The sequence below is a fragment of the Stegodyphus dumicola genome, chromosome 3, assembly GCF_044657685.1.
Source record: "Stegodyphus dumicola isolate Sdum_Otavi_A_Nest chromosome 3, ASM4465768v1".
NCBI lineage: Eukaryota > Metazoa > Arthropoda > Arachnida > Araneae > Eresidae > Stegodyphus > Stegodyphus dumicola.
This window is the reverse complement of record NC_140770.1, coordinates 133,948,468-133,974,645: the sequence shown is the minus strand read 5'-3', so window position 1 is coordinate 133,974,645 and position 26,178 is coordinate 133,948,468. Positions and strand designations below refer to the sequence as shown.

Sequence of the window (26,178 nt, the reverse complement as noted above, 5' to 3'; positions counted from 1 at the left end):
CTTCAGGAAGAGGAGTCACTTCGCAAGACATCGGTTTCGCTTTATATCGTTGACATATTACACACCCTTTTAACACATTACGCACAGTTTTATGTTGTTTTAGTATCCAGAATCTTTCTCTTAAAATAGATTGAAGCATTTGAGTTCCAGCATGACAATGTTTCTTATGAACTGACTCAATTAACAATGTAGTAAAGATACATTTACTCGGTAACAAAATTGGTGTTAAAAATTCAGAATTGTCTTTGCGTTCCAATATTCTAGTTTTAACTCTTATAATTTTTTCATTATCAATGAATACATCAAGTGGATTAAGAGCTCCGATGTCAGGGAAATTTGAGCTTTGAACCAACCGAATCAAAACTTTTTCGGAATTTATGATTTCAGCAACAGTTAGTTTAGATTCTTTACACAAATTTGACTTCTTCCTACAGTTAGAAATAAAACGTAACACCCAACCGGTTACACGAATCATTTTTTCATAATCAGAAACTCTTTCTGCATACCAAGGAGTAGTATCCTCTGAAAAGATAACATTAATAAGTTTTACCTTCCTCTTTTCCAAGTCAGCTTCGCTCGGCTGACAAACAATATTGGTAGGCCAAAATTCAGGGCTTTCTCTTAGCCAGAGAGGTCCCTTAAACCACTCCGAGTTAATCATTTGTTTAGCAGAGCAACCTCGAGATAACACATCTGCTGGGTTCATATTACCAGGCACATGCCTCCATGATTCAGGTTTTGTCAACTTAGTAATTTCTTTAACACGATTGCTTACAAAGTTCGACCAATTACCAGGATTTCTGATCCACCATAATGCGACTGTGGAATCACACCATAAAGTTACATTTATATCAAAATCATTAAGAGCTTTACAAACAGAATATAATAATCGGGATCCAATGCAACAGGACATTAATTCCAATCTAGGAATCGTCAAATTCTTAATAGGAGCTACTCTAGATTTTGCTCTTAAGAGAGTAATTTTTACACTGCATGAATCAACACTTCTCGCGAAAATACATCCTGCATAAGCATATTTGCAGGCATCGACAAATACATGCAATTCAACTGTTGCAAAGGTTCCAATGAATCGGGGTATTGCCACATTTTTCAACAAAAGTATATCAGATAACCACACAAAAAACTTACTTACAAAATCATGAGGCAATACCTCGTCCCAAGAAAATTTCAACTTCCATGTTTCTTGTAACGAAATTTTTGGAAGCAAAGTTATTGGTGCAAGTATTCCAATTGGATCAAAAATTGATTGTACAATAGACAGAATCAGTCTCTTAGTTGCCTTAGTATCACAAGTTATCATATTTACATTTATATTACACCTTAAAGTATCATTGTCTAAATTCCACAATATTCCTAAAAGAGGTGTGTCCCCAGAATGTTTTGTAGTATATTTGGAAGCAACATTGCTCTCCCATCCCCTTAAATTAAATCTGCCTCTCGACATAAGACTTTTGGCCTTTTGAATTAAATCCTCTTGTTCCTCAATATTGTAAACACCCGTAATACAATTATCCACATAGAACGAATTTTTTAATTTGTCAGCCACATCTAAAAAGTCAGATGGACAATTATTCAAGAGATATTTAATAGAAGCACCTAGTAGATAAGGGCTGCAGGAAACCCCAAAAACTACTCTGCAGTGCCTATACACTATTTCTCCCTCATCACTTGGATAGAAAAATCGCAAGTAATCTCTATCCTTCGGAGAAATTCCTAACTGCAAGAATGCTTTCTCTATGTCTGCACTCAGACCAATAGGAAAAAATCTCATTCTGTCTAAAATATCAGGGACTAATTCTATTAAATTAGGTCCTTTCAATAAACACTGATTCAAAGATGGTTTTCCCTTTTCACAAGATGAAGCATCAAAAACGGGTCTTACCTTAGTGCTTTCACTATTCATCTTAATAACCGGTCTGTGTGGTAAAAAGTGGCATTTATTGTTTAATTCCTTTTCCGGAACCTTTTCTATAATATTTAAATTTTCCCACTCTCTAAACACTTCTTGATATTCCTTCAAAGAATTATTTTCTTTTGCCCTCTTTATCATTTTTTGATGTCGTGTCAAAGCAATGCTTTTATTATCTGATAAATTGGTCGATTCGCATTTCCAGGGTAATTCTAATTCATATCTACCATCGGGCCGAATAGATAATTTATTCTGAAAATCAATCTCGTAGTCGCAATGAAGATTTTTCGTTTTACTATTTTCCGTCGGGTCGGAAATACCCAAAACTTCAAGCTCCCATAAAGATTTCAAAGAAGCATTATTTACATGCAAGGAAAGACTTATTAGGGCATTATCCCTGACAGTATCATTTTCTTTACCCATAACCGTCCAACCCAGTTTTGTTTTGACTGCAGTTAAACCAGAGGGTAATTCTAGGTATTCGTCAGTTAACAGTTTACCAATGACATCTGCACCTATCAATAAATCAATTTCACTTTCCTCGCAAAATGTGTCACTGACCTCAATTTTCCTGCTTTTCAATTCCTCTATAATCTGAGCATTCTTGATTGTTGGAACAAATCCACATATCTTTTTTTCAGAAAAAGCTTCAAAACAACACCTAAAAGTGTTATCTAAACTGCTTATGTCAATAGCAAAAACAGAATGGGTTACAGGCGCAGTTTCCCTCCCCCCAAACAAACCATGAATTACTTTCTCCTGTCGAATAGGATCAGCCTTCATTCGCTTCATAATTTTCTCCCCAACGTATGATCGTTGGGATCCCGAATCCAAGAGAATTCTAATTTTTCTCTCTCGATCTTTAACTTTAATTAGAACACATAAAGTTTGCAAATAAACTTTCTCGCTCTTACTATTATTAGAAAGGGAAACATCCAACTTAGAGTCATTTTGTTTTACAGAACTAACATTCTGAGGACACATAAATTTTATATGATCACAACTGCAAATGGGGCATTTAATATTGGCTTTACATTGGTTTTTTAAATGGCCAATTCTTAAACATGAAAAACAAACACCTTTCTTTTGTACAAGTTGCCTCTTTTCATTTAAGCTCATATTTTCAGCTTTAAAACACTTAGCACTCATATGAGGCTTACCACAAAATATACAAACATTTTGCTTACCTTTACTGGTTTCATTTGTACTTACCAGCGCGGCAGCTGTTGCTAAATCTGAATTACCTGAAATAACATTTTTATTAAGACGCTTAACAGAATGAGTAAATCCTGATTGTGCTAATCTAATCATTTCTTCCGATTCTACTTCATGCCTTAAAAAACACATTAGTTTTTCAAGCGTTCTTTCAGAACTCTTTTCCTGTCCCTGTTCAGAAGTTCGACTCCGCTCCCAGGCACGTAGAATATTCTCAGGTAGGCACGACTCCACTAAAGGTCCCAAGAAATCAGCAAACTTTTCCTTGGTGCGTCCTAAGCTTTCCAGCGCTCGTAATTTACTTTCTATACTATCATAAAGTACTCCTAAGTCCGACGCCGTTCTGCCTGTTGTAGCATTCTTTGTAACAAGCCCAAGCAAATCTCTTACATAGATCTGCACCAGGAGGTCTTCTCTACCAAATCTTTCTTTCAGCTGCTCGATAGCTTTAGGATAATTCGCGGCGGTAACAGGAAAACTGTTCAAAAGTTGAGCTGCCTTTGAGCCAGGTACTGCACTTTGCACTAAGTACAAAAATTTATCTTCCGGCACAATATCCGCATCTTCATGAATTTTGGAGAATTGGCTCCAAAAGCCTAAAAATTCTCTTGCATCTCCAGAAAATTTTTTCAGCTCAAGCTTAGGAAGTTTGAACTTCCTGTTTTTATTTTCTTTAGGATCCGAAATCGAAACTGAAGCAATATCTGTAGTAACATTCGTCGAATTCAATTGTCCAATTTTATTCTGAAGTTTCACCTTTAAAGCTATAAAGGAATCTCTGTATCCTTCAGCCGTATTAAATTCATTTTCAAAATCAGCTTCCTTGGTTTGTTCTAAAACACTGCTTTGAGTACTGTCCAAGCGTTCAAATTTGTCAATTAGTTGCCCCAACAACACTTGCAATCTCTCAGGATCCGTACAAGTAGGCAATTCTTCTTCCACAATCTTCGTACTTAACGTAAACGAAGTACGTTCACTTTTACGTTTTGCTTTTAACAACTCCATTTTAACAAAACGCCTAAATCAAAACTACTCGAAATCACACAAACGTCCTGTCAAACGGACGCCAAACTTTTATGTTGAAACTAAATAACGTTTGCATAATCCGAGTTCAGAAAACAAAACATTTATTTTACATATTTTAAAGAAATAACGTTCTGAAACAACATGTTTCATTTACACAATCAATCGACGCTCTCACCAGAGCATTACGCCATCAAACTTGGCACACATCCAAAAGTTCAAATTGAAGAATTACAGAAGCGTTGTTGCCACACAAGAAAAGACATATAGTTACAACTTCACACAATATAAAACAAAAACACACTTTTGAAAAATAGACAATAATAATAAAAATAGTAATAATAAAATTCTTAACAATATTTTCTCGATTATGCAACACTTGGTAATATCTAACGAACTTGGCAGTCGAGGCAGTTCCATTCTTATTCTTATTCTTATTCAAATTTCATTTTTATTTATGATATGATATTTGTGGCCACAATCACTTGGCACTCTAGTCGTGCCTTTCCACAGAAGATTTACATTTTTGATATTGTTGAGATAGAAAGCAAGCCAGCGAAATTACATCTTAGCAGAGTAGAGAGCAAAAGCTGAAGTGCGTAGTTATGAAGGATGGAAGCACGGCGAAGAGAAAAGTTTTGGTTTATAAAGGCAGTTTCAGTTCCCAATTATTACGTCATCAGAGCTGCGCGGGCCATAGAGTGATCTAGAAATGACGCAATGCAGAGAAGTTATTACGATTTTAGAATAAAGAGTAATAATTAATGTTTATAGTTTAAACTATAATTTTGATTTATATATTTTTATCTTACATATTCCCCCCCCCTTCAAAAAGAAAAAGGCGTAGCGACAGAGAAGTCTTTTTAAAGAGAAAGAGTTAAAACAAAACACTAGCAAATGTTTAAAAAAAAAAAAAAAAAAAAAAAAAAAAAACATTAAATCATAAAAGTACTGTAAAGTATAATTTATAAATATCAATTTTTTAAGTAAATTTTTAATTTTTAGAGTCCTATTGAATTTTTCGGCATTTCAGTCCAAAAGTCTTTTTGTTTGAGAGTTCACATAATCATAATTCTTCAGGGAAGGTTATTGTTATCATAGAATATCACAAAATAAACTTTTACATAATCATTACTTATAATTAAATGTAATGCACATAAATATTTATCATACTTATTTCCATACTAATAAACTATAATTTAACATCATAAATAATACGATTAAGATTTTCAGAATTTATGGTTTCACCGTTATCATCTTTCATTTACAATTCCTGATTTTACCAAACTGGAAGCCTCGCAATACTTCTAAACAAACATATCCATCAATAGGGCTGTCCTCTTGAGCTAACCAGTGTGTTCTCTGAACTGGTGGGCCAGTGTGCCTGGGCAGTTACTTGAAAAGGCCTCCGTTCCTTGCATTAAGGTAACTGGCCTTTGAGAACTGCACTAATACATTCCATAATACAAAAATATAATAATAATAATAATATAAAAAATTACACACACACTCATAAAATGAGACCTCCAATATTATCTTACTTGAAGAGGGTAAAGGGAACAACTGTACAGAGGTAATTACAGGCCTCTGCTTAGGAACTCAGTACTCCCTCGACATACACTATACTTAACATACAATCACCCATAAATTTAACATGCATTTACCATAATTTCATATTACGTATCTGTAATAATTTCACTTATTTTTTACACCTACTTCATTTTTTGAATAATTATAAAATTCGTATTCAAAATTCTCAACAAAATTTCAAAAACATAAAAACTTATCTTAATATCCTTCCCTATGAACAATTTAAATAGCTTAAAATTCGTTACTTAATTTTCTCACACATAATTATGAAAAATTAGAAACATTAATGAACAAGAATTTCAGATTTTCTCAAAACAAATTGCAGAAATTTTAACCAAAGTTGAAATGAAAACTATAGAATACGCAGCACATTAAATAATTTAGTTCCTGAGCTAGATTCACATGAATGTAATAATTTTTGAGCTGTTGAAAAAGCGGAAGTGCAAATAATTTTCTGTCGCACATACTTGCAAACACTAACTCAGATTGACCTTGAACCCGCTGTAATGCTTAATTCCTAAACGGTAATTCACTGATGATTTCCTTTTCACTAGGCATTCGAACTGCTCAATTTATCGAGAGATTACTTTCAATCTGTAAACACTACGCGTGATTATTTTTTTTTGAAGCACTTGCAAAACACCACAGCAGACGAATGATCTGTTATTTTTTAAACGCTGAAAAAACAAATTTGATGATTCACTTCTTTCACATTATCTTGTTTTTATCACAAAACGATGATTTGAAGAGCTGAACTAAATTTTCCGTTGAGGTTTCAGTACCGGCTTAATTGTCATAATACAGGGTGATCAGCGAATAAGCCCTGATTTCAAAATTAAATATCTCTACAACAAAGATCGATAGAATTATGCGGTAAACTGTACGTTTATTAGCAAAACTGTAAAAATGGTGTACAAAAGTTTAGAAAATTTAGTTACGAAAATCGTCAACAGAGGGCGCTGTAATCGCAATGACCTATCAATAGCCTATAACCTTTTCCAGTGGGGTATAGGGAACAATTTCGAATGTATTATGGCCATTTAGTCACTTATTTTAAATGAAAGGAACTGAAAAACAAATCGACAGGGTCTTTCATTTCCTAATCCATATTAAGGAGTAAATTTTAAATCTCCATAGTTTACTAAAATTTCTTGAGACACATTGAAATTGATCAGTACGACTGTTGGCTAGTGAAAAGAGGCTAGCGTAGAAAGTGAAATAATGTATTCCATTGAACAACGTGTTTTTTTTTTTTTTTTTTTTTTTTTTTTTTAATTTCACCGATTAGAACACAGTTGTACGGCAACATGTCGCAGTTTTCAAAATCGATTCAAAGTTCCAGTTGGACCCGATGCGAAAACCATTCGCATGCTCTTCGCGAAATTCCAACGGACTGGCAGCGTTGCTGATGATTGAAAGGGAAATATTAGGCCTAGGCAAACTGTAGTCACTCCTGAAAATGCAGCGAAAGTTTCTGGAATTGTTCAGCAAAATCCAAGGAAAAGCATCCGACGGATTGCATCAAAGACAGGTTTAAAGTACACGAGCACGAAAAAAAAAAAAAAAATTAAAAAATAGCCTACGGATGTTTCCATACAAAATCCAAAGTCACCATGAAAGGTGTGCAACAAAGGCTTGACTTTGCGAATCAGCTTCTAACAATGATCGACAACGACAGATTTGATGTGAGCTGCATCTGGATCGCAGATGAGGCACATTTTCATTTGAATGAAATTGTTAATAAACAGACCTGGAGATTTTGGGGTTCTGAAAATCCTCATTTGTGTGAAGAGAAAGCACTGCATTCGCCTAAAGTTACTGCATGGGCTGCGGTATGCGCCAGACGCATTATCGGACCCTTTTTCGTACGAGAAACGATAACTACTGAACGTTACATTACGATTTTGGAACAATTTGTCAGCACTCAACTAGCGTTGGAGGATCGTTTAGCAATAGTTTATACAAGGTATCAATTAGTTTATACAAGATGAGGCTCGACCACATCGAACAGATAAAGTTTTTCGCTTTCTTCATGAATACTTTGGGAATGAAGTAATTGCGTTGGATTATCCGCAATTTACTGACACAGGAATTGCTTGGCCTCCATATTCTCCCGATCTGAGTCCTTGTGACTTCTTTCTGTGGGGCGCATTGAAAGACACTGCCTATCGAAACAATCCCGCTACTCCCGCTTCACTTTATTGTTTTTTTTTAGACTCCTTTCAGAGAAAAAGTTTTAAGCGCAGAGCGCCATCTGTTAATGATTTTCGTAACTAAATTTTCTAAACTTTTGTACACCATTTTTACAGTTTTGCTAATAAACATACAGTTTACAGCACAATTCTATTGATGTTTGTTGTAGAGATATTTAATTTTGAAATCAGGGCTTATTCGCTGATCACCCTGTAAAAGCAAAGGAAAAGACGGAACATTGTAGATGCGTGATTAGACCCATATTGAAGAAGATTTTGATTGCGTAATATGCTAGTAATGCTAACTTGGTAATATCTAACGAATTGGCAGTCGAGGCAGTTTTTAATTCCGTTTTTATTTATGATATGATATTTGTGGCCACAATCACTTGGCACTCTAGTCGTGCCTTTCCACAGAAGATTTACATTTTTGATATTGTTGAGATAGAAAGCAAGCCAGCGAAATTACATCTTAGCAGAGTAGAGAGCAAAAGCTGAAGTGCGTAGTTATGAAGGATGAAAGCACGGCGAAGAGAAAAGTTTTGGTTTACAAAGGCAGTTTCAGTTCCCAATTATTACGTCATCAGAGCTACGCGGGCCATAGAGTGATCTAGAAATGACGCAATGCAGAGAAGTTATTACGATTTTAGAATAAAGAGGAAGAATTAATGTTTATAGTTTAAACTATAATTTTGATTCATATATTTTTATCTTACATACTTTTAAATAAAATAATTTTGAAAAAAAATCTACTGTCAGCTAATTTTGGGGTATTTTAATTAGCTGATTAAGTCATTAGTTCATATAATTTTTCTATGTTGCTACTATCATTTAAGTTTTTTGTTTAATATATATATATATTTAATAAATGTTCTTTCATTCGTATAAAAGTAATTTAAATTATGAAAATTTAATTGTATATAAATAAAGATTAATTATTGCTGCGAGCTAATATACATATATATATATATATAATTATGAACTGCGCTTAATTGGCGTATTTTAAGCAAATTAAATAAATAATTATAATTGCTCTTCTGTTTAATTTAGAACGGTTTTGTTTATTTGATTATGATAAAGCACTCGAGGGCTATCTGCCTGTGGAAGAATGCCTTTGCGGAGGACTTACCAAGGGAAACTGGCTTTTATACACGTTAAACATGGAGAAAAACATGAAAACGCCCATGCAGCCAATCCGTTCTACGGGATTGGAACCCCTGGCCAAACTACCAGTATTCAGTGATTTTACCGCTCGGCCACTGGTTGGCCATTCAGCTTACTAAAAATGTTTATATGTACATTTCGTTTCGGATAAATGTGTAGCAAAATAATGTACAAATTAATTTGATGAAAACAGTGTAGCGCCAAAATATTTTATCTTTCAAAATCTGTATTAAAATTTACTGTGCGTTTTCTTAGAAACAAGAAATAAGTGCCTGGGATGCAAACTTAGCCTTTATTAATAAAACTCTCCTTAAGAGTTTTATGTAAATGTTACATATTTATATTTCAGACGCATGCGCACGATATAATGCAGTTTGGGGAAAATTTTAAATATTTGATATATTTTTGTTGATTTCTTATATGTTGTTGTTGTTGTTTATGGAAAAGGTGCTAAATGGAGCCGCAAGTCTGCACGACAAGCCTTGCCAGGTCTGGAGCCTGAGGACTATAAAGGATATCCTATGGGATTTCTTAGATCATTTTATAAATTGTATATTTGAGAGTTAACATTTTTAAAATCATTAATCCCACAGTAGCTCTCTTCACTGAATTCAGTTTTTTTTGCATATTTTAGCTTATTAAATTCATAATATTGTCTAGAACTACGAGTTCGTAGAAACCTCTTCAAATAATTACTCCTGACGTGTAGGAGATTCTCAGTTTGCTGCAATAATTACAGTATTCAGCAGAAACAGCTAGGAAACGTAGCAATTACGCAAATCTTATATAACAAATCATATGCTGATGAACTTCGGGGCCCAAAAGATCAGGAAAGCAGAAAGAGGGCACTGCAGGTCGTGGCCCATTAGGGTTGTTGCGTCACTGAGTTTAGTTTTAGTTTTATATAAGAAATATCGCAGGTAGTCGGTATCACTCACAGAATAAACTTCAAAACTCAGTCTCTCTGAAGTCATTCAGAACTGATTAGAAACTAACGACGAAGAGCATATGTTTGCGTTTCAATTTCGGAACAGGAATGAGACCTTTTACTCAATATCTGTTAACCTATCTATTAGAAGAGAGAACAAGTAGCTCTAGCGGATCGAAGAGGGTTGTAAATTTCTGGTGATAACCACCATTCGACGAAACCCAAAAATGGAATTCTGAAAAAGGAAAATGCCAGTGACATTAGAAAAGTCACATTTGCATCAAAATGTTAGGAGTCTGAGATGTCAAATGGGTACTTATTCTTCTCTCTGGGGAATGTAGTGTAGTGAAGAGAGTTGATGAAAAGATTTGTGCGGGCGAATACTGAGAAGAAGAAACTGGTGGCGAGCTTTTGAATGGTATTTTCTGTTCTGAGGTCTATATGCAGTATGAGTTAGGAATGAACCAGGGGGCATTGATAATTTCCTTGTAGGACTTTTTTTGCATTAATTGGATCTGTTTAAGGTTAGTCATAACCGCGTGTTCCCAAACTGGATAGCATACAAGAGAACCCCGGTCCTAAGTATTGATTTGTAGAGAATACGTTTATTGACAGTAGTTAGATTGCTGCGTCTTCTAAGGATGGGTCTCATTGTCTCCAGCGTGATATTCATTTTCTGGACAGCTGAAATTGCATGCTGATGAAATTTTTTAAAAAAATTAAGATTAACTTCGAGGTATTTTACTTCATCTACCCAATTAATTTCATTGTCTAATAGAAATGGTTTAGGAGGAGCAAAGTTGATGTGCTTTTTCCGAAATATTGTCGCCTTGGACTTGTCTGTGTAACTGCAGTCCACCATAGCGTGAGCCAGTTTATGATCTAAATTAGGTCATTCTGTAACAGAAGCCGGATGACTGAAATTTCTTAAGTGACAGATGCTGTATCATCAACAAATAAGACTGAGGTAATATATAGGTCTTTAGAAATATCATGTTTGTACAGGGTGTTTCAGCAAATCGGTTGCAAACTTTCAGGAGAGGCAGAGTATACGTAGACGATGGAAACACATATAGCAATGCATGGTCCTGCCGCTTTCCTGGCTCGGTAATGAAGATATAAAACAAAGGGAAGGAAGGACGAGAACAGGGTGTGAATGTATGTTTATTACGCTTAGTGCAGCGGAAACCAAGAAATAAGAATAAAAATAGATGATCGTCATCAAAGAAGGTGTTCCAAATGTATCCTCAACATAGAATCTGCAGGAGTGGTCCGGTGCATTGGCCAGCAAGATCGCCAGACCTAATTTAACATTGGTTACTTGCTCTGGGGTGTAGGTAAAGACATTGGTGTACGAATCCCCGTTAGAAGTTTTAAGGAACTTGTTGCACGCATCGTGGCAGCTGCTGGAGAAGTCCGAGACATGCCCGGTATTTTCCAGAACATCAAATCTTCCATGTATCGGAGATATGAAGTCTAGATAAGGGTCTAGATAAGGGCCGAAGTCGTAATTTCGAACATATTCTTTTATGACGATCGTTGTCTGTTTTTGTTCTAATTCTTGATTTCTGCTCTCTTAAGCACAACAAACCCGTTTCCTCATTCTGTTATGTTCTTCCTTTCTTGTGTTTTTTGCTGTTACTAACGCGCAAAGAAAGCATTTTCGACCATGCACTGGTATATGATTTTCCATACTCTTGTTGTGCTCTCTCTTCTGAAAGGTTTGTAACCGATTCGCTGAAATACCCTGTATATGTTATATAAAAATGGGACAAAGAACTGAACCTGGGGAATGCTGGCAGACTGACTGTCGGAAACATATTTGTGCAATTTGGGTAGCTTCAGAAAGAATTACTTTTAGAGCTTCGAAAATGTCGACGAGAAATCTCTGAATTCTGCCAGCGTGAAAACAAAATTTTTCACAAGAAGTGTTAGTAGAATTTCTGCCTAAGTTTCTACTTGGGTTACTTTTACAACTTAACCGATGCTGGATTCAGAATCACAAAATCTACAATTATCCAAATGAAATAAACACTTACGTGCAAAGCACGTGTCCACAAATTAAATTACATAAAAATGCACCCAGAAATTATTACCTAATATGCTACAAATAAATAAATAAAAGCAATACAAAATATTGTAAAAATATACAAGAATAACAATAAAATCAAATGCACCCAAATACTCATATGAATTTGCATCACTATTTTACGATAAAGTAAAAGAATTTGGCAATAAAAAATTGAATTATTTATTTTTCAGCATTGCTTTCAAAAATGTTGGAGTTACTAAAACTCCTTATGAATATATTCACGGTGTGTTACCTCACAAAATTCTGATCTTATTAAATTTTCTTTCTGGAGATTTTATCAATTTAATCTTTTACCTATTTTTTTTTTCAGATTTAGAAACTGTTTTATGCAAGCAGTTGCCCTTAAATCTGGAATCATTAAATTTATCTCAGTAAGTTTACTTTCAAAATATATTTTTTCTATTTTGTTAAAAGAAACTGCTATAAAATTTTGTTTTCTTAAGAAGAATATTGCTTGATTATTATTGCGTTTTAAAATGAAATTTATCGGTTAAATTATTAATAGAATTTTACAGCTGCGTGTATAAGCACATATTTCAATCATTCAACCTCTTCTTTTGTCTTCTAGTAATGCTTTTTCATCGCTTCCGGAGTGGATAGTTGAAGCAAAATCTGTGTCACACTTTTCCATTCATCATAATCGGATATTATCTATTTCTAAAGAGTAAGTAACACAATTTTTCTAATTTAAAAATAATTTCAGCGTTTTGAAAAACCATGGAGAGGGTATATAGTAATGAAGTTTCCTTAACTGTGATAATTCAGATTCTAAGAGACTCAGGATGCTTGGGATCGTTGGGTTTTCACCTATAGTATGTTATTTGCATATGAAACATTGTGGCTGAAACTGTGTGGGAATGTCGGGAACAAGAGATGACGAGGAAAAATTGCGTACTATCAAAACGCCTGACTATCAGATGCCGCATCATAGCTATAATTTATCTGAATAAAATAAAAGTAGTCATCTCAGGCTCATAATTCATATACGTAAGTGTAGGAATTAGAATCAGTTAAATTTTTACATATTATTAGTCCAAAGGGGCAATTTGCCCAGAAGGACTATTGATTTCGTTTTGGCATTCTTGCGCTAATTCACTACAAGCGTGGTTTCACTTTTCTAATTGTTGCCATCAAATATTATCGCCCTGTATTATATTTGAAGAAATTAAATAATGAAGAATCTGCATAAATATATGTATGTTTGTCATATTGTGATAAAACAACGGTACCTAGAGCCATCCAATTATGAATGACGTAATTCTCCTGTGAATATGGGCATCTGGAAGTCCAAATTTGAAATTGGAATTTGTTTTATTATCGATTTCATATTTTTAACAAAATTTTGATTAAGAAACTCAAGGATTTCAAAGCGAGCGATGGCAAAGTTGTACAGAAAAAACATTTTTATCTCCAGCGCGCGAGACTGTGTATCGAAAATTCTAAGGATATGCTCAATTTAAAATTATTTTGTAATATTGCTCTTGAACTGGATTTTATTGCTTAAGTGCGAAGAACATGATATTTAATAAATAAAGGAACACACAAAATGTTAAAAAAAACACCTCTTTGGATGTAATTTAAAATCTGAAACCTTCTACATTTTTTTTTCTTTTTGTATTAAAATATGACACAAGATTCTTGATAAACTGGAATTAAAGATTTCTACGATTCTAGAAATTTAATCTCGCAATTAAAAAAAAACTTGTTTATAAATCTGCAAAAATATGCTTGATGATTATTTTGGATCACTTTTTATTACCTACATAATAGGGTGTGCCTACTCCGTACCTAATGGCAGTTGAACTGTAGAATGCTAAAGCATAAATTATAAGATACCTGCCTTAGGTTTTGCCCATGTATTCGGAAGCTCTTAGCCGCATTGTAGTTGAATCTAAGGTTTCAACTGAAATTAAATACGATTGCAAATTATTAAAACTGAAAATAAAGCGTTTAGGGATGGGAAGAAATTTAAATTATCTCCAAACCGATTTCTAATAAATTTTTATGCAATAATAATAATAAAAGAATAAGCTTCTCTTAAATGTTTTAAATGAAGGAAAATGTGAGATCTGCGTTTGGTGAGAAAGAAGTGAAGAATGCAGTTTCAAAAACGCAGCTTTGTTTATTAAGAAAACAGAAATGATGTTTACTAAATGATACCAAAACTCTAGATAATCGAGGTTCGTATCCTCAATGCAGTTTGACAAAAAATATTTGACTAACAGTTCAGATTTTTTTACATTTTTTTCAGAAGCTTTTAAAATTAAAGCATCGTAGAGCAAAGAAGATTATTTCAAATGCAGATGAATATTCTGAACGAGGTCTAATGAAACAGCAACAACTGTGTCCTCCCCTTTTTCTTAAATAACCGCTTGCTCTGCCAGACTAAAAATAGTTATTATATAAAGAAAGTAAAGTATATAATGATTTTAGTGAGCCCAGTTAATGTAATTTTACGTGATCCAGTTTTCGTAATTATCTAAAAATATTTAATAAAATTATTTTATTTCGATCAGTGGAAATGCTTTTAAATCACTCAATTTGTTGATTAGATTTACTCTTTTCCAAATGGCTATACGCTGGCGCGTGGGAGTTAAGAGTACTTAAGTTTTACTAGCGTTTATTTTATTTTAAATCTTTACTATCACTTCTTATTTTCTACTTCCGGCCAGAATTATAAGCGTTAACGTATTTATGCAAAGTTTGTCTGGCGAACGCCAAGTACTTAAGTTGTGGCTTTTTGCCAAGCCAGAGAGAGGAAGGAGTTAGTCGAAGCAGGCCGCTTACCTTAGAAGTTTTACTCAGTTGCTGGTTGCCTTCCAGGCCAGAGGTTTAATCCTCTTGATAATTTTAAACGTATTGTAGTGTTAACAGTTCTCTGTACTACATACGGCTTCCTGTTAATATAAGGCCAATCTTCCACGTTTATTATTCCAAATTTAAGTTAGAGTTTAGTTATGGTTTTATATTCTTACGTTCAGACCACAAGTAGTTGGTCTCTGTATTCCGAAGTACGGAAATTATTGTAAAGAGTGAAAAATAAAGGGTTTTGTATACCCTTCTTGTGTATCTTGTCTACTTCCCACAGTTATTGAACATAGCTTTAGTAAGCACCCTGTTCCGAGTCAGGTCCCTGCATGTTCCCAAAGAAAGTAAGACGGACATTGAACCTGATAATGGCGCCCAACGAAGAAGAATAACCATGGCCCAGTTTCAAGAAGAACCTGTGCTGCCTGCAGAAGCGGCTCAGAATCCAGAAATGCCAGCTGCCGCCCTGGAAGGATTTGGTTACGTCGTCCAGACCATGCGCGCTTCGAGAAAACCAGAAGCAACATTTAATGGAAACTCACCGGTAACCAGTTTTTTGGAAAAATTGAATGACCACTTCATGCTCTACCCCGTGCACGAGTTTCGAAAAGTTACCTTAGCTACCAGCGCTTTGAGGGGCCAAGCGCTTAACTGGTTCAAATGTATAGGCAGAAGTCTCTTGGGTCAAGCAGGAAGTCCCACCTATACTTACGAGAATTTCAAGACTGCCCTAGTAAAAGCCTTCCCTGTCGTAAGGGATCGTGCGAAATTAGAAACGGAACTTTTCAGCATATATCAGCAAAGAATCGAAAATCTCTCAAGCTTTATTTGAAGAAAAATTCACGTCTTCAAACTCTTGTATGGAAACCGTCCGGATCCTGAGATAATTCAAGTGATTTTGCCGAGGTTACTTCCCCAAGTGCAAGACTTTATTGAATTAAGGAATCCGACTACACTGGAAAAATTATTTGAGCTAGCAATCCAGTTTGAAAGTAGAAGAACGGCGGACATTGAAAGAAGGCGCCAATATCAACAACGAAACCAATTTGGTGCGCCAAGACCACAGCAAAGTCAAGCACACGGCTACGGAAGCAAAGCAGATCAGTGGGCAAGGAAACCCGAGCATTCAAAAACAGCCGGCGAACGTCGACAGTTCAATAGCAATCCAGGAAAAAAGTCTCAAGGCTAGTGGAAAAAGAAGGAAAGAATGGAAATGAAAAATGATTTAAACTAAAACGGATTTCTGCTGACGGGAGGGTGCGGAAATCCGAAGGCCAAGAAAACCCCTCTTCCTTCAAGTTAAATACCGTAATGGTGAAAAATTTGACTCTTCCGAAGATTGAAGTGTTGGTGAATAATATCCCAGCCACCGCACTCCTGGATACAGGCGCGCAGTGTTCCTGTGTGGCAGAAGATTTTTTTAGGAAGTATTTTCGGAAATACCGCATATATAATTCGGATAATACGACAGTGTTAGCGGCGCAAGGAGAAAAATGTAAGTGTATAGGTAAATTATCGCTGTATGTCCGTATCAAGGACGAACAAGTAAAGGTTATGTTTTTCATAGTAAAGAATCTGCAAGCACATATTATCTTAGGAATAGATTTTCTTTCAGAGGCACAAGCAACGCTGGATTTTAATGAAGCGTCCCTTAAGCTGACGATGCAACCAGTTCGAGAAGAAAAGGCTGAACCGCCGATGTTAAACCTTGACCACCTGCCTAATGAATAGCAACGAAGAATCCGACAAGTGGTAAGTGAATTTGCTTCGTTATTTAGTGATATTTCAGGATTTACTCAAATTACTAACCATAGTATTGACACCGGAGATTCAATGCCAGTTCGCCACAAAGCATACCGGTATGATAAGAATAAGGAAAAATTATAGAATGGCATATCACCGATATGCTACGTAAAAAGATCATAACGCCCATCTCAAGTAGTTATGCTAGCCCGCTGGTTTTATGTAAGAAAAATAATGACTATCCTTTGACACATCCAAAAAGGTGGAGATTCGCAATTGACTACCGTAAATTAAACTCCATAATTAAATATCCGATATATCCGTTACCTATTATTGAAGAAATTCTAAGGAACATAACATCCACCAAATATATGACTACTTTAGACTTAACGACCGGTTATTTTCAAATAGGGGTTAGGCCTGAGGACGTGCCTAAGACTGCTTTTATAACCAAGTCTGGCACTTATGCATTTCTGCGTATGCCGTTTGACCTTTCAGGGGCACGGGCAACATTTCAGCGATGTATGGACATTGTGTTAAGGCCTGTTCTTCATTGTGTTAAGTCCACATTTATCTATTTAGACCATATCATTACTAGTGATAATCTCGACCAACATGTACAGGATTTAACACAGGTGTTTTCTTTATTAAATGAGGCCGGTCTAAAAGTTAATGTCGAAAAGTGCAAATTTGCAGCCCCTGAATTAAAATATTTAAGTTACAAAATATCTCAGAAAGGAATCGAGACAGACGAATCAACAATAATTGCTGTACAAAAGTATCCGACTCCAAACACGGCGAAGAAGCTCTCTTCTTTTCTAGGACTTTGTTCATATTATAGGTCCTTTATAAAAGATTTTGCAGCTATTGCTGAACCATTGTTAAAATTAAAAAGGAAAAAGGCAAGATTCTCGTGGACGGCCGAAGCCAATAGTGCGTTCAAAAAATTAAAGCAAGCATTAACGCAAGCCCCTGTGTTGAAATTTCCTGAAAAGGATGAGAATTTAGAAATTTCAGCTGATGCTTCGGATTATGCGGTAAGAGCGGTACTTTCACAAAATCAGCAGCCCGTGGCATTTTTTAGCCGAACTTTAAATCAAACACAAAGAAACTATTCCGCGACCGAGAGAGAGGCACTTGCAGTTCTGTTAGCAGTGCAAACGTTTCGAGTCTATTTTGGAAAGGCGCCAATAACAGTGTACTCTGATCATGCGGCGGTAACTAGATTGTACTCAGGGAAAAACTTATCCCCAAGGTTAATAAGATGGGCACTCAAGCTACAAGAATATAATCTAGTAATCAAGCATGCCCCCGGAAAGGAAAATATCGTAGCAGATGCACTATCCAGAATTAAAATAGATGAAGAAGGTAATACTGTAAAGGTGGCAATGCTCACAGCATGTACAATAAATTCCCTAGAAACTGTAATAACCGAACTAGGTAAGGATGAGTTTGGAAGCATTTATGAGTATTTAAAGGATCCTGAAAATTTTAGCCACCAAGATATTGTGGCGATAAGAAATAGGGCGGCCTAATAATATTACGAACTAATAGATGGTCTATTATTTTATACAAAAACTACGAATTCCAACAACGAATTTCTACCTGTTATCCCAGCTAGTCTTAGATTAAATATCCTGCAGGAGTTGCATGACAGCCCTTTAGCTTCTCATGCTGGTATTCGAAAAACTATACAACGCGTACGCGAGGCAGTCTATTTTCCTGAACTGCAAAAGTTAAGAAGGGCGTATGTCCAGTCCTGCCCAACATGTCAAGCAGTTAATTATATTAATTTCCGCCCGGCCGGGTTTCTAAATAGTATTAAATCCGAATTTCCAAATGAAATAATTGGCATCGATTTATTGGGCCCTTTCCCAAAAAGTCAGTTAAATAAAGTCGCTGTCTCCTTGTTATGGTTGAACATTTTAGTAAGTGGACCGAAATTGTTCCCTTAAAACGAGCCTCCGCGAAATTAGTTACTGATTCTATTTTAAATAAATATATTTTAAAATACGGGGCGCCCCTAAAAGTTATATCGGATAATGGTCCTCAATTTGTAAGTAATGTATTTGAAGACATGTGCCAAAAACTGGGCATACGTCATTTAAAAATGGTCCCGTATCGGCCGCAATCAAATATAGCGGAACGGGTCAATAGAAATATAGTGAAAATTATCCGTAGTTATGTTAAAAATTTTCATAAAAGCTTGGATAACTATGTCAATGAATTTGCTTTCGCCCTTAGGACCGCAAAACATGATACAACGGGCAAAACTCCTGCTGAGTTATTTTTAGGCAGAAAGATTATAACGCCGTAAGATAATTTATTTTAGGTGCAACAAAGAGCCTCAGAATTTAAAATGGGTGATATAGAAAAATTAATTAAAGAAGCAAAAAAGAAGTAGCACAGAGAAAACAGAAGCTTTATTATGACATGAAACGACGGGAGTAACTTATAAAGTAGGGGATGAAGTGTTAAAAATTAAGCATTCACTTTCTTCAGCACCAGAAGATAAAACTGCCAAATTTTTTCCACGATTTGAAGGACCATATGTCATAGAAAAAATAACTCACGCTGTAGTGGTGTTAAAAGCCAGAAATGGTGAAACCTGCTCCGCAAACATTGATCAAATAAAACCCTACTATGATCGTAATAAAATGCAAATTTTTAAAGATCTTTTGCAGGATCCGGCACGGCAGACACGGCAGGCACAAGCTCCAGAGGTGGAACAACGTCAAGCACAAGGACAAGCCATTAGGAGGCAGGAGCAATTGAAAAGAAAGTTTCCCCGTTGGAAAATTGAAGGTAACAAGAAAAAGAAGCCGTTCCACCGTCCAGAAAAGAGAGCTCACGAACACCCCCAGAATGAAGAAGGAAGAAGTAAGACAAATGCAAAGAAGGCCAGGAGAAATAACGGCAACTATAACCCACTCCCGAACGGAAGATCAACTCATCGGACAGGACTCTCCGCAGCAAATGTCGCCGAACTGCGGAAGGGCCACCAGCGGCGGAGGAAAAGATACAAGGAAAATTTGAACGTCCAGTAACGAGGTCCAAGCAGGAACGCGAAAGTGTCCCGGTTCCGCCAAGACCAGCTGCCATCAAACGGCCAAGACCACAGGCAGAGGCGAAAAAGAAGGTATTCAAGTGTGACCGAACTGGAGAAAAAAGAAAGCTTCTAGAGGAAGGCTCTGAAGGGCGAGCCCGCACAAGAAGGAGGATAAATCAAACGAGAATCTGCGCTACCTTCCAGGACTGGGCTCAGAAAAGAATGTCCGAATATCACAAAGATAAGTAAAATTTTATGTTACTTTGCAAACTTAAGTTAATCTTTCATTCTCACTGCAAGTGGCAGATTTTAAGAAGTTTTACCTCATGTGAGGTCTACCTTTATCGCCAAAAAGGCGAGAAATGAGTTGTCACCGATTTTGGTATTATGTTTTTCAATTACTCGCGCGTAAAACTAAAGTTGATGTATAATAGGAATGTGTAAATACTTAAATATTGTAAAAGTTATTGTATAAATTTTATTTAAAACATTCTGGCAAGAAAGAAGTTTTAGTCTGAAAGACTTTTTGAAATGTAGTATTTCAATGTAGAAGAATTGGCACTTGCTTGGAAAAGAATAGAAGTTAACAATGTACTACTAATGTATGTTTTAAAATGCGTAAAATTAACGGCATGTTAATATGTTCTTATATACAATGTGAACTGTTATTTTAAATATTAAGAAATACTGTGATATGGTAAAAGTGAAAGTAATGCCAAAAAAATTTTTTTTTTATTCGTGTGACTGTAAAAAGACCAAATTATGGTGAATATGTGTTAAAGGTTGAATGAATGTAGTTAGGCTCTCTGACGCTACACTTCAGAGTTAGCCACTTTCAGAATAGTACCTCAGGGTTTAGAGTTGAAGATAGGGTATGTTACGAGGTCTGGTTATGTTGAATTTTAACACGTTAGTGTTTTGATTGTAGGAGGCAGTGTTGAACACGTATACATAAACACATTCGTGTTTGGTGTTCTTTTACAACACATGTCAGAGAGCACGGGGAGAGATAATTAAAGTAGTCATGAATGAAATAAGAATTTTAAGAGAAATATAAATATACATGTTACTTGCCATTTCATTGTGTAACATTTCATTAAACTAGTTTTCCTTCCAGATCTCTGGAAGTAATCAGATTTGAATAAAAGCTCCTGTTTAGATGCAGTACAGATGAAAAATTGGGTGTCCATGGAGCTGCTATTGTAAAAACAATTTTTTTTTAAAATTTCTAGTTTCTAGTGAGAAATGTTTGTAAAGGATTGGCCTCGCGTTAGATTCTAGAGCTAAAAGTTTTCAACAAGGTCGTTTTAGACCTCAATTTCAAACTAATTAACTCTGGCGGGAAGTATGTAAGGATCTTAAGTTTTACTAACGTTTATTTTTATTTTAAATCTTTACTATCACTTCTTATTTTCTACTTCCGGCCAGAATTAAAAGCGTTAACTTATTTATGGAAAATTTTTCTGGCGAACGCCAAGTACTTAAGTTGTGGCTTTTTGCCAAGCGAGAGAGAGGAAGGAGTTAGTCGAAGCAGGCCGCTTACCTTAGAAGTTTTACTCAGTTGCTGGTTGCCTTCCAGGCCAGAGGTTTAATCCTCTTGATAATTTTAAACGTATTGTAGTGTTAACAGTTCTCTGTACTACATACGGCTTCCTGTTAATATAAGGCCAATCTTCCACATTTATTATTCCAAAGTTAAGTTAGAGTTTAGTTAAATATTTTTATATTCTTACGTTCAGACCACAAGTAGTTGGTCTCTGTATTCCGAAGTACGGAAATTATTGTAAAGAGTGAGAAATAAAGGGTTTCGTATACCCTTCCTGTGTGTCTTGTCTACTTCCCACAGTTATTGAACATAGCTTTAGTAAGCTCCCTGTTCCGAGTCAGGTCCCTGCATGTTCCCAAAGAAAGTAAGACGGAACATTGAACCTGATATGTTAATTAAAAATTCATTAAGTTTGAAGAAGACTAAGAAATCAAACTAAAATTTCAGAATTCCAGCTTTATATCAATATGTTTGTGTGCAGGTGCGTTTAGAATTTTATGGCTGTTGTTTCCATAGTATGACGAAGGCACACACAAATGCTTCATTTTTCAAAAATATATTTGCACAACCTTATCGAACGTCAGCAAAACTATTCTTTTAAAAACTGAATTAAAGGATTTAACGATTTTTAGGTTATCATTCAAACGTAAAAGTGAAGCGACAACCTGTATTAGACTTAGATTTTTAGCTTAGAAGCGCTATCGATTTCAAGGGCAAACAAAGTCCCTCTGCATCAGGAGCAAAGAAATCTGCAAAACGATCATTCAAACGATTTGAAGATCCCCGCTCGCAAAATAAAACAAAAATTCGAGTTTTAGAATATTTAATTTTTCTCAAACTTCGTGGGATTCGATAACTGGAATAAGCGTATCCTAAAAACAGTCTAACTACACTTTTAAAAACTTAAAAATTATTTGTAGAGAAATTTTAAAAAAGTTAAGTAATGCCATATTTCTCTCTTTTTCTCCAAACGAATTATTTTGATTTTAGTGTTTCTTTGTAACTGGAAGCTAAAGTCCTACCCATCCTATTAGACTAATAGCAGGGTGGTAATCACTACTTCTTAAACAAGTCACAAAGCACTAAAGGTTAAAATAACTTTCTCATTTACTTTAAAGTTGAACAGAATAGGCTTATTTAATCTAAAGTTAAGCAGAACTGGCGAAACGTCCTCTACTTGCCGATATTTTAATTAACATAACAGACAATTAAATTCACACATTGATAACGTAATCTAAGACTACACATAGAATAGCCTAAATAAATTAACATGGTTCATAATATTACTGGAGCGTATTTCTAAAGTATCTAAAGTATAATGTCAGTTTTCCAAACTGCTAAAATAAAACGTTGCATTAATAACAGTATTTTCTACTTATACAACGAGTTGATTATCAAATAAGATATTTTAGTTCATCTTACTTAAGACTCCAGTAGGCTGCACCTAAACAAGTAATATAAAAAAAAAAAAAAAAAATTAAAGTCAATTCTTACTTGGGTCAACAAAGAAAAATTTTTTAAATAAAAAATTTAAATTAAAAAATTTTTAATACTGGATACACTTGATGTTACTATAATTTTTTACATATTAAAAATTTTACAAATTTTGTAGAGAAATTTAAAATTAAAAAAATTTTTAATATGTAAAACATCGTATTAACATCAAGTGTCATCCACTACAAGTTTAAAAAAATGTATTTGAACTTGAGTGGATGAATAAAAGGTATTTTATTTACGACTGAAATTTAATTAATTAATAATTAATTAAATAAAAAAATTAAAAGTCAATTCCTACTCAAGTCAACAAAGAAAAATTTTAAAAACACAAAAAAGAAATTAAAAATACAAATAAAAAATTTTAAAATAAAAAAAAATTAATTTTTAATATGTGAATAAAATGTATTAACATCAAGTGCCATCCACTACAAGTTTAAAAAATGTATTTGAACTTGAGTTTATAAATAAAAAGTATTCCATTAACGATTGAAAATTTGAATAAGATATAGGAAGAGTGTGAGTTAATAGCAAGAATTTAAAAAAATAAGAAACACCGGAACCTGGTTTCGATGGGCTGTAATTGAAATTGTCTTGACTTAAACTACCATTCATTTTCAGTATTATTAGTCCAAATGCACTAAATCGATACTCTGTTTCGGCAACCAGATAATTATTTTTTTGTTTTTTTTTCGTTGAAAACAATCTGCCTTAAATAAATCGGAAATGCAATTAAATCCATTTCATTATCTTCCCATGCGCGAACAGCCGCTGTGAGGCGTAAGTTAGAAACAGCTCGTAGAACAAGCAGGTGGATATGCACTGGCACGTGTTGTTCCACTCGCTTATTCGCGAAAAATAAAAGCACAGTCAGTTTTCACGCTTTAGTGTGAATAGTCATCAAGAGATGAGTACGAAGCGCAAGAATGATTGGCAAGGGTTCCTGACCCTCACATGTTGCCAGAATTATTGAAAAAGATGAATATCTTTGCGAAGCCTGGTGTTCGTAGGAAAGCGTCGTAAATGTGTATCCATTCTGAGAGAAATTTTATAGATATTACGGAAATAAACTGATGCTCAGATTTACTTCATGTAAATTTTATTCTAGCTGAAAAATACCAGAATAAAAAAAAAAGAGGAGAGAGAGAGAGAGGGAGAGAGTTAAAAGAGAGAGGAAGTTTTGTGCGGACAAAAGGCTTCGTTAAGGTTAACGTTTTTTACCCTCTTGCTGAGCTCGAAACTGAAGACTTGTAACTCGCAGTCTCTCAGTCTGCTTTTGCAACTTACTCCTGCTAACTTAATTTCTTTCGTCTTTTTAGCTTTATTGTTAAGCATCATTTTCTTCGCACTTACACCATGTATATGTGTTCGCACTTACAAAAGAAAAAAAAAATCTGAAAGCTTTTAGATTTTACATTACGCCCAAAAGGGCGTTTTTTTAACCTTATCTGTGTTACCTTAATTTATTAAATATGATGTTCTTCGCACTTAAATGATAAAATTCAGTTCAACAGCAACATCCCAAAATAATTTTTAAATGAGCATATCTTTAGGATTTCCGATACATAGTTTCTCGCGCTGCAGATAAAAATGTTATTATTTTTTTTCTTGTGTAGTGTTGCCATTGCTCGCTTTGAAATCGTCGAGTTTGTTAATCAGAAATTCGTTAAGTTTTACAAAATATGAAATAGATAAAACAAATTCCAAATTCGGGCTTCCAGATGTCCATATTCGGGTGGAAACGTATGTTATTCGAAATTAGATGGCTCTATCGTTGTTTGAACACAATGCGAGAAAGATACATACATTTATGCAGATTTTTCATTATTTAATTTATTTTAATATAATACAGGGCTCGAATATTTGGTTGTAACGATATGAAAAGTGAATCAAAGTTTATATTGAATCAACGCAAAATGCCAAAACGAAATCATTAGTTCTTCTAGGCAAATTGCCCCTTTGGACTGAAAATTTTAAAAGTAGCATAGCAACATATGTTTAGAATTACCGATACAGTGTTAAATGTTAGAATAAATTTTTCTACTTTTTTTTTCAGTCCTATCTCAGTTTATCATATCAATGTTCAGATTTCTTAGTAAGCTGGCTTGCAAAATGTTTTATTGTCCTTTCATTATTAACGTTTTATATGATCAGTTCAACAGCAAAATCACAAAGTACTTAAAAGCTGAAGAATTTCCATTCATTAGAATTTCCATATACAATCTTGCGTGTTGGTGATAAAAAAATTTTATTGTATGTAGTGTTGCCACTGCACGCCTTCAACTTCGTTGAGTTTGTAATTAAAAAGTCATTTAAGTTTTACAAAGTATGAAATATTAAATTCGAAACTCGACATTCGGGCTTCCAGGTGCAAATTTTCAGGCTTCCGTGTGCAAGACTACGATATTCAAAATTCGATGGCCTTAGTTACCGTCACATTTTCACAATAAGAGGAGCATGCAAACAGACACGCAGATTCTTCATTATTTAATTTCTTTAAAAATAATTCAGGTCGATAATATTTGGTGGCAACAATATGAAAAGTGATACAACCGTTTATAGAGAACGACGCAAAAACCGTTTCGAAACTAATAGCCGAATCGGGCAAACGCCCTTTTGGGCTAATAATAAATTATTTTTAGGGAAATAAGGCTGATTAGATGTTGAATTCAAACTACAGCATTGGCCAAAAGAAGTAAGCATTCTATAATACTTTACTTGTTTTTGAATAATTCTAAAATAAATACACATTAAGCATTTGATGTTTGAATATGAACAATATTTATTCATAATATTTATATCTGATATTTCCATCTTTAGCGTTAATTACATCAGCAAGTTTACTCGGCATACTAACAGCTCGCTTACGACGCTCTTTCACATTTACGTCAGCCCAAACGTGCTCAAAGGGATTCTTAAGATAACTTTCAATATTATTGAGTATTTTCATAGCTTTCGGTCTAAAAGCTCCTCAAATGTCTTTTCGGGTTAAGATCTGGGAGCTGTAGTGGCCAGTTTAAAACATCGCTATTGTTACGAAGAATCTATTGCACTGAAGTCGCCGATTTGTGGCATGGTCTTGCTGAAATTTGATATAGTCCATGTTTGTATCACCGACTAATTTAAATAAAAATGGTTCTTGAGTCACTTGAAGAACATTGATGTATTTTTGGCAGTTCGTATGAGTTCACAAATGTAACTTTTGCTTACAGCATTAGCTGCCATGCACCTCCGGATCATAACCAGTACACCGTATAAAAAGTTAGATATTGTAGTTTTATCAAAATTGAATTTTTAAATTTAAAAATGCCAAAATATGGATACTTGAGTCATTTAAAACATTTTGTAGCAGTAATTATCAACGATTATAAAAATAAAATCCAAAAAATGACTTTATGGATATG

General features: G+C 34.7%; 1 protein-coding gene across 1 annotated transcript in view; it reads left to right on the top strand.

The window, feature by feature from the left end:
• Phlpp (PH domain leucine-rich repeat protein phosphatase) overlaps positions 1 to 26,178 on the top strand; it is a 143,620-nt gene that overhangs the window by 75,762 nt on the left and 41,680 nt on the right. Inside the window, exons 5-6 of the mRNA XM_085813333.1 lie at positions 12,445 to 12,505; positions 12,703 to 12,798. Of these exons, the coding sequence (XP_085669459.1) occupies positions 12,445 to 12,505; positions 12,703 to 12,798 (157 nt within the window). The remainder of the gene's footprint in view (positions 1 to 12,444; positions 12,506 to 12,702; positions 12,799 to 26,178) is intronic.